Raw genomic sequence first — 13505 nt, 5'->3', positions numbered from 1 at the left:
TGTGTGTGTGTGTGTGTGTGTGTGTGTGTGTGTGTGTACATATATGCACATGTCTGTGTGTGATTATAATTACTATTATTTTCCCATTTTCAGAAGGATAGAAAGACTGACAAAGCTGCAGTGGACAAGGTGTTCTTCAGGCGCATTTGTCATATCATAAAAATCTTGTTGCCACAAACCTTTTGCAAAGAGGTCAGTGTATGTTTCAATCTCTGTATATTTACTGTCATTTAATTCCACTGGCTATTTGATCTAGGTGAAATACAAAAGATTTTGTGACAGAATTTAAATAAACAGCTGTATTATTGGTTGTTTTCGCTCTCCAGTCAGGATATTTGCTTCTAATCGCTGTCATGCTCATGGCCAGAACTTACTGTGACGTCTGGATGATACATAATGGGACCATGATTGAGAGGTATTTAGGATTTTAGATCCTTGATCACACTTACCACGTGCTGTAAGACTACAGTCTCGTGTGCAGTCTCATATTTGGGGATGTTTTTTATATGCAAATGCATCATGTGCATCTTATCTGATCTTCAATCATGATTATGAATGTTTATGTATGTTACTAGGAGGTTCCTTTTCCTTTTTCTGTTGTATTTGTAGTGCATTTCTCAGTGGTATGATTTACTCTGGGTGCCGTTGCCAGTAGAACATGCCAGATCACTTAAATGCTGTCTGTCCTGTTTTTCTTATGCTGTGTATAGACTACGAGCACAAAATGACTGTTCTTCAATGTGTGTGTGTGTGTGGTTTGCAGTGCAATTATTGGACGTTCGACAACCACTTTCAAAAGATACTTGGTCAACTTTATCACAGTCATGCCTTTTGTAAGTGGTCTAAACTTTGCACAGGGTTACTGTGTCCTGTTTTTTAAGCCGGTTGACAAGGCTTTATCCATATCGTTTATATGATAATGTAATGTTTCTTTCTCAGTATTAAGTAATAAAGGGATCATATCATCTCATAATGTCAATAAAGGGATCATAACAGATCAAATGTTCTATAAAATGTGATTAAAATGTAGAAAGTATAACATAAACGGTAATTATGCATTATTTAAAGATAATGTGTTGACATATTTTAGTAAAAAAATGTCTTTAGCTGTAGGAATGTAATATTTTTAACTGTACATATTTCATACAAATTTATTTAAAGCATATCTATTTTTGTGTTTTATGACATGTCAGATATCTCTAGTGAATAACTTGTTAAAGCTGGGACTCAACGAACTGAAGCTGTGTTTCAGAGTGAGACTTACCAATCACCTTTACAATGACTACTTGACGTAAGTTATATTCATCAGCCGAATGTTTCTGTTCTATTTTTGTCCATTTTTAGTTGACTCTGTTTATAATGTCTTTCTCTTCTTATCCACTTTATTTTTTACAGCAGAAGTAAGCTATTTTCTGTGAATGCGCGAGACTTCCGATTCATTAGCTGCTAGTAAAAAAACTATAAGAATAACAAAGTGCAGTAAATGATTTGTGCTGCAATCCAGTGTGTTTGATTACAATAATAAATGTAATAAAATTAAATAAATGATAATGATACCATTTTGCAACATCAAGGAGCATAACATACTGTTGTTTTGCAGCTAAAATAACTGGAAACTAATGACACCAGAAGCCTCGCACATTCATGTTAAAAATGGCCATGTCTGTACTTCTTACCTTAAAAATAAGGTGGACACCGAAATCAGGGTTGTGTCGAAATTGAACTGAGAAGGTCTTTTAAATTCCAGTATAAAATAATACACACTTTACACTTTAGACATCCTATTAATTTTGCAACTACACGTCAACTAGCAGTCATTAGAGTATTAGTAGACTTTCTGTTTAATATCTGGTGAGACTTCTTTTTGATGGTTTCCCAATAGACATTCTACTGAGTATAAGTAACTTTGCAAGTATATCAACTTATTCTACTAATCCTAACATAACAGTCTACTAATACTTTAATGAGAGTTAGTTGACATCCAATTGCAAATTAATGAGAGTTAGATGACATGTAGTTGCAAAGTTACTTATAGTTAGTCAAATGTCTCAAGTGTCTGAAATCTATTGTTACGTTATTGTTACATTTCCTAGAATGCAGTCTTTTTTTTAAAAATTATAATTCAGTAGATTCCAATTAAATTTCCAGTTTAACACCCTGTGAGATTTGGTCAATCCAATTCAAATTCACACAGAAATGACAGGGAAAGCCAATTCTTAAATTCTGGTTGAAGAGTTGCTTGTTACTGATTTAATGATATCTGCTGCACTGCTGTTTTACAACACTATATCTTACAACAGGGGGTTCACATACTATCAAATTGGCAACCTGGACAACCGTATTGCCAACCCAGACCAGCTGATAACTCAAGATGTGGAGAAGTTCTGTAACAGTGTGGTGGACCTCTATTCCAACGTCAGCAAGGTAATACAGAGGGACACTCAATGTGTAACAGCCAAAAAGTGCAAAAGCAAAGCATATCCTGTCATTCTGAACCATATATTAGGATGTCTTCAGTTTGAGCCTGCTTGATTACTTTCCCTTTTCCTGCAGCCTCTGCTAGACATATTGATCTACATCTGCAAATTGAACACAGCCATTGGGTCTCTTGTAAGTGTTGTTTCAAAGAAATCACAGGCTAATTCAACGCCTCAGTCTCTACAGTGTTTAGTTTCAAAAACTCTGCTGGCTCCTCTGTAGGGTCCCGCTAGTTTGCTGAGCTATCTGGTGTTCTCTGGTCTGCTCCTGACAAGACTGCGCAGACCGATTGGCAAGATGACCATAACGGAGCAGAGGTATGAGGGGGAGTACAGATACGTCAACTCTCGCCTCATCACTAACAGGTATGTATGGGACTCCATCTCTTTGCCTGGCTGTTTGTCTCCTGAGGTATTTTATGAAGGATGCATGATTTCTGTGTATTGTTTCAGTGAGGAGATTGCATTCTACAATGGAAACAGGAGAGAAAAACAAACTATTAATGGAACCTTCCAGAAACTGGTGAGGAAAATAAAAATAGTTTTGATTTCCATGAACTAATCTGAACAAAATGTTTGGTGAAGCTTTCATCAATTCAATTTTTTTTTAAGGTGGACCACTTGAGTCGCTTCATACACTTTCGTTTCTCAATGGGTGTCGTGGACAGCATTATAGCCAAATGTAAGCAGATATGGACGACTACTGTAGATGGCAACAGTATCCAAAATAAACTTTTAAAGTTAACATGGATCACATTAAATCTTATTAACGTAATGCATGTTTCTGTTCTTGCTGTGAGCAATTTATTTGTTTATATGATCACAATTTTTTTTTTGTCTTTTGTAATCGTTATATTACATATAGTATTTTTCACAATTTGAATTGAATTACTGAAATGAACTTTTCCACGACATTCTAATTTATTGAGATGCACCTGTGTGTATATATATATATATATATGTATATAGTACATATTACTTTATATTATGTAGACTTTCTCTGGAAAGACATTTTTCTGATTCTCCAGACATTGCCATGGGGGTGGGCTACCTGGTTATTAGCCGGCCATTCCTGGACCTCACAAACCAGCGGCATGTGAACAGCACATACTCTGAGCGACTGGAAGTGAGTATGAATGAACACAGTTTAATAAGGCTGAAATATTTTGTTTTGTTTTATTTTATTTTGTTGTATTTTTATGGTAGCAGTTAAAATTGTGTAAATCACTTTTACTGTACAGTGGCGATATGCTACTGTATGCAAATCCGGATAATATTTTCACTTGTAATTACTGACCTTTGAACTCTCCAGATTTCATTGTCATCAATGTCTCTGTCAGATTGCTTTATTGGATCAATAAGGATTTCCTTAGATAAATGTTTGCACAGATTATAGAAGTTCTTCTATGTTTGCTTTACGCTGCAGGACTACTACCGGAGTGGGCGGATGTTGATTAGTTTGGCCCAGGCCCTGGGAAGGATCGTCCTGGCAGGTTTAATAAGGCTGAAATATTTTGTTTTGTTTTATTTTATTTTGTTGTATTTTTATGGTAGCAGTTAAAATTGTGTAAATCACTTTTACTGTACAGTGGCGATATGCTACTGTATGCAAATCCGGATAATATTTTCACTTGTAATTACTGACCTTTGAACTCTCCAGATTTCATTGTCATCAATGTCTCTGTCAGATTGCTTTATTGGATCAATAAGGATTTCCTTAGATAAATGTTTGCACAGAATATAGAAGTTCTTCTATGTTTGCTTTACGCTGCAGGACTACTACCGGAGTGGGCGGATGTTGATTAGTTTGGCCCAGGCCCTGGGAAGGATCGTCCTGGCAGGCAGAGAGATGACCAGACTGTCCGGGTGAGTGCTTTGCCTCGGGTACATACATTCTTTGCTTGTTCCTCTTGCCATCCATTATCTCTACCCTTATCAGTGCTCACCTGCTGTCTGTCTTTCATTTGCTTGAGTATGTGTGTGTGTTTATCTGGAGTCTGAATCCATTTATTAGGTTCACTGCACGGATCACAGAAATTCAGGAAGTCCTTAAGGAGCTGAATTCAGGCAGATATGAACGGACCATGGTAACACAGAGAATTAAAGGTCTGGACTATTGTGTGATATGTGTTTGTTTTGTTTTAAGCATATATTTGTGACATAAGAGATGTTTCTAGGAATTGATACTAATACCGTTTAAATGTTTGGGGTAGGTTAGTTTTTTAAATGTTTTTAAAAGAAGCCTCTTATGCTCACCAAGGCTGCATTAATTTCATCAAAAATACAGTAAAAATAGTAATAATGTGAAATATTATTGCAATTTAAAATAACCTTTTTGTTTGAATATATTTTAGGGTGTAATTTATTTCTGTTATTACTTCAGTCTTCAGTGTCACATGATTTTTCAGAAATCATTCTAATATGCTGATTTGCCGCTCAAGAAACATTTATTATTATTATTATCAATGTTGAAAACAATTGTGCTGCCTCATATTTTTGTGGAAGCTTGTTTTACTTTTTTCAGGTTTCTTTGATGAATAGAAAGTTCAAAAGAGCAGCATTTATTAATTGTTATGAATATCTTAACTGTCAATTTTGATCAATTTAATATGTCCTTGCTGAATTAAAGTATGCATTTCTTTAGAAAAAAAGAAATCTGAATGACACCAAACATTTGAATGGTAGTTTATCTTATTTATTATCTCTCTCTCTCTCTCTCTTTCTTTCTTTCTTTCTTTCTCTTTTTCACAGATGATTCAGTAGAGAAAATCCCTCTTATCCCTGGGAAAGGTAAAATCATCATCGCAGATAACATTATCAAGTAAGTTACATACTACACACTAAATAAACATCAAGCAAGCCATCATAGTTAGCTACTTAACATTTATGCATTCATGTAATCCTCAGTTCCCAAGGCCTGTTTGTTATTTTTCTAAACGTAGACATCGTGTCTAACCCAGTGTATCATCAGTGTTTCAAACTGAGCTGTATCCTTTCATCCACAGGTTTGAACACATACCTTTAGTGACGCCCAATGGAGACATTCTCATCCGTGACTTGTCTTTTGAGGTTAGTGCTCCATAGATAAACTTTTCCTAGTCTAAACTTGTTATTTAGCTTGTAAAACAGGGTTTAGTGATCTGGTTTTAGTAATTACCATCTTTCCCTCCTTACATTAAGGTGTCATCTGGGACAAACGTGTTGGTCTGTGGGCCCAACGGCTGTGGAAAGAGTTCACTCTTCAGAGTGCTGGGAGAGGTTAGAGCTTATCTTCAGCAGAAATATGTGGCTTTAGAAACCTCAGTGTTTTATTTTTTATTTTTATTTTTTGATTGTTTGCTTATATTGTCTCTTTGCTTCCCCAGCTGTGGCCTCTATGTGGAGGACAACTCACAAAACCACAGAGAGGGAAACTCTTCTATGTTCCTCAGGTGGCCCTGTTCACATTGAGGTCTTCCATGGCAGCAGGTTAAATGTGAAAATGTGAAAATATTTTAAAGGTTTATTTGTTTGTATTTTCTTCAGAGGCCCTATATGACACTGGGTTCCCTTAGAGATCAGGTGATTTATCCTGACACACATGAAGACCAAAAGAAGAAAGGAACATCCGATCGGGTGAGTTTCATAATCAAATGGACAGCAAAATGTGTTATAAAGGGATGGTTCCAGACCTGCTAACCTCAAATATTGAATATTAAATCTTGCATTTTGCACATTGTGCAATTACGATTTTGACATTAGCCATAATATATAAACCCTATACCCCCCCACCCAAACCCTGTGTCCCGTCCCATCACACTGATGGTACTCAAACAAATATTCCAAGGTTGGCAGGTCTGCTTCAGAAAGTTCATGAAGAGATTATAAAAGAAATTGAACAGTTTAATCCAAGTCTTTTGAAGAGACATGATCACTTTATATGAAGACCAGATTTATTTTAGGCTTATATTCACATATAAACATTGATCAACAATCCACATACATTGAAAAAAGGAAGCTCAGCCTTACTTGCTTGACGCAGAAGAATGATATTTGTGCTCTATGTGTGTTATTCAATTGTTTATATGTCAATAAAAGCCTAAATGAAATCTGTTCATCATATAAAGGGATCATGTCTGTTCAGAAGACTTAAACTGTTTGATTCGTATAGATTACTTTTACAATATCTTTACCTTTTTTGTAGCGTCAAAGTTTTGTTTACCTTTAAGTGCAGAGAAAGAAATCTGTCAGGTTTGGAACAAGCCATTCCTTTAGAACAATAATGCACTGAAAACTGAAAATTCTGTCCTTATATATTAATTTACATGTTGCTTGAAGCTCCAAAAGGGGAAAAAAGCAGCATCAGATTTGTCCATATGATATGTGTGCTATATTCCAAGTCTGGAACGTTATCATATGCAAAAATCATTATTTTAATTATAATCATTGTTCAATTGTTATATTATAATCAACCAACAAATCTGGTGATAATGACATAAAGACTTTTTTTTTTTTTTTATGACATGAAAATGAATAAATATTGAGAATTTTTGGGTGAACTGTCCCTTTAAGAAATGTGCTTATGGTGTTGATATTATATATTGTATAATGTACTTGTGGTCAGGTGCTGAAGGAATATCTGGACAATGTCCAGCTGGGACATATCCTTGAGAGAGAGGGCAGCTGGGACATTGTGCAGGACTGGATGGATGTCCTCAGTGGAGGAGAGAAGCAGAGGATGGCTGTAAGCTCTGATCCTTGCATTTTTAAATCATTCTCTCTTTCGCGTGAGACAGATATTAATGTGGCCTATATAAGATCAGAAGTTCCAAATTTCCATATATTTCATATCTCTTTATTGAATTGCACAGATGGCTCGTCTGTTTTACCACAAGCCCCAGTTTGCTATTCTGGATGAGTGCACCAGTGCTGTGAGCGTGGATGTGGAGGACTTTAACACTCCAAAGAGAAAGGAAAAATTGAAATCGCATCATATGACCCCTTTAAACCCAATGAGTGCAAAAATGTTTGTGTGAGAGAAGAACAATCGGAGGCAAATGCTCATGACATTAAGATGAGAAGTTACAACAGGTGCTCACCCCACCATGCTCGTTTTCTGTCAAAAGTGAGATGTTAGGAATGTATTTGTTGCTCCTGTGGGAGTTTGCTTTAGAAACATCTGTCTCCCTGAGCTCAGCTGGAATCATCCGTTTCCTCCTTTCAGGTTGGAATCACATTGTTCACAGTCTCCCACAGGAAATCACTATGGAAGCACCACGAGGTACAACTTTGCCCTTGTCTTTCATCATACAGTTGGCAGATTTCATTAGAAAACCTCAAGTTAAGTGCTATGAAGTTAAAACTCTTTGTTTCTCCTACACTACAGTATTACTTGCACATGGATGGAAGAGGAAACTACGAGTTTAAACCCATCACAAAGGAAACAGTGGAGTTCGGATCATAATAATGACACTGGGCCTAAATGTGGATCTGAAGCAATATCATTCTGTACCTAATCAAATCATAACTCTTTCTAGAAGTCGTTGTTGAAAAAACAGCTTTTCTTCATCTGAGGGAAAGGATTGTAACTGTGGATAAATATCTCTCAGGGAGAGGTTACTGAGCATTATCTGAAAAGATTTTTGTAAGGAAAGAAAATGGGGTTGATACCCCTTTTAACAATCAAGCAATTGTAATATAAAAGTCATGATTTTTGTTGTGATTCTTGATTTGTGTTTTGAAACTGGAACGGTCACTGGCATGTGTTATCACGGAGTTGTCAATAACATACTGTTGCATGCCACTGGTACAGTATTGATAATATGGAAACTGCATTAGTGTAATGAGCTGTCTATGAATTTTATTTTATGGGAAATTTATTTTAACAGATAATGCAGCCTAATATATGTTTGAAAATCTATTGGATACATTGTGCCTTACAGTCCTGTTTTACTCATTTTACTGAATTACACAACATAATGAAATTATCTTGTGTGGTATTTTAAAAGCAACAAAGCTTTGCTTTAGTTGATTTTAATGTTTGTTTTTTTTACTTGTTTTAATTTTACACGAGTTTTTTATTTTATAGCTTTGGAAGGCTTCTGTTTTGACAGAACATTCACAAATGCACAATTTTTTGCATTTTAGTTTATATCATGTTTCAAGGTTTGAGCAGAAAAAGACAAGACTTTCACATCTTTACTGTAGCTTACCACAAGGGTGAGCTACTGAGAGGAGAATGCAACACTTATTCTTTACCAGTGAGTGTCACTCTGTTCCTTTTAATTCAAATTGTGTTGCACAATCTGAACATGCTTTCTCTGCCATTAGGGGTTTTTTGGTTAAAAAATGGAAGAAAAGGAGGAATTACTGCATCAGAGCATGTTCTTCCTCGTTTTTGATAGTGCAAGTCCTTTTACACAAGTCATTACAAAGCAGAAGTCAATGATAGCACTACGTTCTGAAGTTTAGTTTTGGTACTGCTTTAAAAAAAGCAAAAAAAGGGAAAAGGAAAAAAAAAAAATTCATGACAAGTAGAATTTATTTGCTCCATCTAGTGAAGTTCCTAGAAGTACAACTTACATTTTAAATATATATATATATATATACACACACACACACACACACACACTTTGAGCATTAAATATTTTCTACAAGATTCAAGGTTTGAGCAGAAAAAGACAAGACTTTCACATCTTTACTGTAGCTTACCACAAGGGTGAGCTACTGAGAGGAGAATGCAACACTTATTCTTTACCAGTGAGTGTCACTCTGTTCCTTTTAATTCAGATTGTGTTGCACAATCTGAACATGCTTTCTCTGCCATTAGGGGTTTTTTGGTTAAAAAATGGAAGAAAAGGAGGAATTACTGCATCAGAGCATGTTCTTCCTCGTTTTTGATAGTGCAAGTCCTTTTACCCAAGTCATTACAAAGCAGAAGTCAATGATAGCACTACGTTCTGAAGTTTAGTTTTGGTACTGCTTTAAAAAAAAAAAAATTCATGACAAGTAGAATTTATTTGCTCCATCTAGTGAAGTTCCTAGAAGTACAACTTACATTTAAAATTATATATATATATATATACACACACACACACTTTGAGCATTAAATATTTTCTACAAGATATAAAACTATACACAAAGCAGCTAACAAACCTGTATTTCTGAAGAAAATAAATAATGCCACTAATAAACAAATACAGTTCTATTCATCCATAAAAAAAATAAAAGCAAAGGTCCGATATGTACAACATATCATGTAGTGTTAGTGTTTCATAGAAACCAGTCCAGTGCTGTACTGCAGAAGATGTGCTACACACACACAGTCCCGCTCAGTGCAAAAACAGTTACAGTCCAGCTGTACGTCCCGTTCCCAGCTCAAGCAGCAGAAATGTCGTATTCCTTTATGCCAGAGTCTAGACTATGGTTTCCTTGGCCGTCGGTGTTCGTCTTCGTACTCGTTTACAGCAAACCACGATCAGAACGATTACAGCAATTACAAAAGCCAGTATAATGAGCGCTGCTCCTCCAATCACAGCCAGTCCATACTCTATGGAGAAGGAAGAGGAAATTTAAAGGATCATTCTTTTACAAAACAGTCATAATTCATAAATAATTCGAATGCATTCTACTTAAGTGGTAATCTTAGTTTGGCCAATTAATAATTTATAAATAAATGTATTTAATAAATTGACAATAAAGCATCATTGACCCTGATATTATAAAACTGAGTTTGGAAACCTTGAATAACCATTCAACAGAAGTTTCAATTTATTAACTCTTTAAATAGTTTTCAAAACAGCATCTAGCTTTTTAATAATAAATTAATAGATTATATAATAGAAATTGGTGCTTCAATATTGCATGTCTGAAAACTACAAGTGCAGAAAGAGGTTCCCACACAACTGAACGGAGTCATTTTAGCACAGCTGTCGGCCCCTGGTCAGTGTGTGAGTAATGGCAGTGTGTGTCATCCTCCCTCCTCTACTCTGCTAGCTGACCCTGATCCGGCCTCTTCATGCTTGACAACCTTCCAGTTTTCCATAACACTGCAATTCTAGACAGCTAAACCTTTGAGCAAAAGTTGAATCACTTGGAATACTTAGATACTCCTTTGACGCCTTCCTCGGTCTCTAAAATGGGTGTAACACCCTAGTAAATATGAAAAGTAAATGTCAAAAGTAAGCGGTCAAGTATTAGAAGATAAACTTACCCTCAAACAGCGTCTTGTGCTCCTGTGGTGAGCATTTGGGGAGGCTCCACTCTCCGACCCTCTTGTCTCCTTTACGGGAGGGGATGTATGCTGCCACGCTGAAGCAGTAACTCTGATCCTCATCTAGATTATTAAACTCTACTTTGCTCTCATCCACAATTAGCATTTTCTGAAAACAGCCCAACCAACAAACATGTAATGATTATGATTCAGAGGGCATTTAATAAAAAAAAATGCATGGCATGTAATCTTGAAAAGCATCTATAGCTAGTAAAAGTGCTGATACCCACTTGTCCTGTGCTTCCAGCCTTGTTGTATGCAATCTTATACTTGAGATTTTTCTTAAAGATGTCACGGATGTTCAGAGATCTGCCATCTTTGTGCAGAGCAGTGATGGGGTCTTGTATGATCAGCACGGTCTTCTTGTTCTCATTCACTTTCAACTTAAACTCAGGGCTTCCAATTAAAGCTACAGGAAAAATAATTTTTAAAATATTAAAGCAACTGCTTTAAATCAAAATTGGTTGAATTTCGAAGGAGGAAGTAATACTTTTGAAGTCTAATATACAAGTTGAGAATGCAGGGTTGGACACTCACTGTCGTTATAAGGACAGAACTTCTTTGATCTGGTGAATGGAGGCTCCACATAGTCAGAAGTCCCATGCAGAGACTCCGACAGGACATCAGCAGAATAAACCCCCTTTACGTCCAGTTCATTAGTCAGGTCACACTCTGTCTCAGTGCTTCTAATGCAGTGAGGGTTTCTCAGTTTGTCCTTACCAACTCTGCAGAGAAAAATCATGTTGGTTAGAATAGTCCTTTAGAGTTTCAGTCAATACATATTTACTTGTTGAATTTTAAAATCACAAAATATTGCTAATATGAACCATACAGAGCAAGATCAAAGCAAAGCTATGCAGTTTAAATTAGATATGTGTGTACTTGCCTTGAGAATTCAACTGTATATGTGTAGTTGACAGGTTTAGGTCCCCATGATAGGATTGTTTTGAAATTGTAAGATGACCAGGAGACATTTGTTGCTTTGGTAAGCTTGCCCACTTCCAATGATGCTAAATGGGACAGAGGACATCAGTCACATCAATACAGTATGAAACACATCATGTAGCTTTCATGGTTTCCATTACAACTCAACCTTTAAATACAACAAAACTAACATTACACCCAAAGTTCACATTGCTATACTACACTGTGCCATGCCATACTGTACTGTACAGTACAACAGTATACTATACACTACAATACTATAAGTAAATAGTTAATATTTGGATTAGTTTAAGGTTTAAACAAAATCCTTAATATTTTACCTGGGGATCCGTTTACGAACGTACACCAAACCAGAAAAAGTGCCGAAAACATTACAGTCGTGCTGTCCATCGTTTGTGACAGCAGTCCAATTTAGGCGTAAAAGATTTAATCCAACTTCTTCCTCTGAGGAGCGTTTGGCAATTCAATCTTCCAGCCAATGCCTGTATTTATAGTGTGTGCGAGAGTTCTCGCTCTACCCGCCACTGGGCAGACTCGTCATGAGACATGTATGGCGCTCCGCCCCTTTCTTAACTTTGGGGTTTTGTCACTGGCTGGGCATCCATCGTAGCGCGCACCTTATGACCATATATGGTTATCCGGGTACCGGTTTAATGCAGATAATCTGCAAATCCAAGCACGCACTTGACAAGTGCGAAAAGACGCTTGCCTGTTCCTCTGTCATCATGTTAGTTTGTCATTAAACATTTCATATGTTGTTTTAACTGCTTTAGACTGTGATGTGCAGGTGAATTAAGATTAGACATTCATTAATTCAATTTAGTTGTATTTAACTTGGCTATCAATCACCCAAACTCTGACATGGGATATTTATTTGCAATTTAATGTTTTATCAGTTGTAATAACTGAAGTTTATTTTTCTGTATTTATATTATCTATATGCAAAGAATCATCATTTGCCATTCTAAATTTCCATAGGTTTTCTTAAAAAAGCTTTTCCTTCAGTCATGTTCCACTCGTGTGCTATCTTGTAGGGAAGATTCACTCTAAAGTAACTGTGGCAAAGAACATCATACCAGCTGAGGATGATTTGTGTAACCACAGTTCATGTGCCTCTCTGACTTGAGTTCATTATGAGCAAACAAACAAATTCATAATGTTGGTTCATATGCCTATGGAAAAAAAAAACAGAGGCACTTCTTCTAGCTAACCCCTACAAATATTTGTTTTTGTGTCAAGCCCGTCACTTGAATTTACAAGACTTGGACAAAACATTTGAAGGTGACCCCTTTCTTCCTTTATAAGAGGCCTTGTCAGACCACCCAAATGCCAGGAAAACGATCTTGTCTGTACTTAAAGGTATAGTTCACCCAAAAATTTGATGTTTATCTGCTTACCCCCAGGGCATCCAAGATGTAGGTGACTTTTTTTCTTCATGTTTCTTCATGTTTCTTCTTTTATTTATTATAATTTTTTTATTAACTCTTTATTTTCCAAACCATTGTTAGATGCAGTGTTTCCTGTAGTTATGCAAAGATTTGGTTTCAAAAACAGTATCAGTAAACTATTTCTTATGATTTTAAATCTGCATTGAACTTCAGATCAATCTCAAAATAAAAGGCGGTACTAAAGTCTGATTTTGTGGTGGATGTGTTCAAATTTGATCATCTTAATTCAAGTGATGAAGGATTTTGAAAGTCTGAACACTACTGTAAGGTTAACCCTGCATGGTGTAAATGTTTGAAAATGATTAACACACTGTAAAATCTAATTAGTTGGGCTTACTTAAAAAAAGCATGCAAACCGATTGCCTTGAAAAAACTAAGTAAAGT

At 36.1% G+C, this 13505-nt stretch overlaps 2 protein-coding genes across 2 annotated transcripts in view; one reads left to right on the top strand and one right to left on the bottom strand.

Moving 5' to 3' along the window:
- Positions 1–8455, top strand: part of LOC107730494 (ATP-binding cassette sub-family D member 3-like) — a 9287-nt gene extending 832 nt beyond the window's left edge. The window contains exons 3-23 of the mRNA XM_016541337.1: positions 94–192; positions 327–415; positions 764–833; positions 1194–1291; positions 2301–2424; positions 2554–2610; positions 2701–2843; positions 2931–3000; positions 3090–3159; positions 3506–3603; positions 4252–4343; positions 4492–4583; positions 5229–5298; positions 5483–5546; positions 5658–5735; positions 5843–5908; positions 6003–6092; positions 7081–7200; positions 7328–7454; positions 7679–7737; positions 7843–8455. Of these exons, the coding sequence (XP_016396823.1) occupies positions 94–192; positions 327–415; positions 764–833; positions 1194–1291; positions 2301–2424; positions 2554–2610; positions 2701–2843; positions 2931–3000; positions 3090–3159; positions 3506–3603; positions 4252–4343; positions 4492–4583; positions 5229–5298; positions 5483–5546; positions 5658–5735; positions 5843–5908; positions 6003–6092; positions 7081–7200; positions 7328–7454; positions 7679–7737; positions 7843–7920 (1854 nt within the window). The 3' untranslated portion in view covers positions 7921–8455. The remainder of the gene's footprint in view (positions 1–93; positions 193–326; positions 416–763; positions 834–1193; positions 1292–2300; positions 2425–2553; positions 2611–2700; positions 2844–2930; positions 3001–3089; positions 3160–3505; positions 3604–4251; positions 4344–4491; positions 4584–5228; positions 5299–5482; positions 5547–5657; positions 5736–5842; positions 5909–6002; positions 6093–7080; positions 7201–7327; positions 7455–7678; positions 7738–7842) is intronic.
- A 1082-nt stretch (positions 8456–9537) lies between these two features.
- Positions 9538–12177, bottom strand: LOC107730491 (tissue factor-like). The gene is made up of 6 exons (XM_016541334.1): positions 11994–12177; positions 11615–11738; positions 11266–11453; positions 10959–11137; positions 10669–10837; positions 9538–10005 (listed from the first exon to the last, which is right to left on the bottom strand). The coding sequence occupies exons 1-6, from the start codon at positions 12061–12063 to the stop codon at positions 9872–9874; spliced, it is 864 nt and encodes a 287-aa protein (XP_016396820.1). The 5' UTR covers positions 12064–12177; the 3' UTR covers positions 9538–9871.
- Between the last annotated feature and the right edge of the window lie 1328 nt (positions 12178–13505).

The sequence above is a fragment of the Sinocyclocheilus rhinocerous genome, unplaced genomic scaffold (genome assembly GCF_001515625.1).
Source record: "Sinocyclocheilus rhinocerous isolate Xijiao unplaced genomic scaffold, SAMN03320098_v1.1 scaffold4566, whole genome shotgun sequence".
NCBI lineage: Eukaryota > Metazoa > Chordata > Actinopteri > Cypriniformes > Cyprinidae > Sinocyclocheilus > Sinocyclocheilus rhinocerous.
This window is presented reverse-complemented; position numbering and strand designations above follow the sequence as displayed.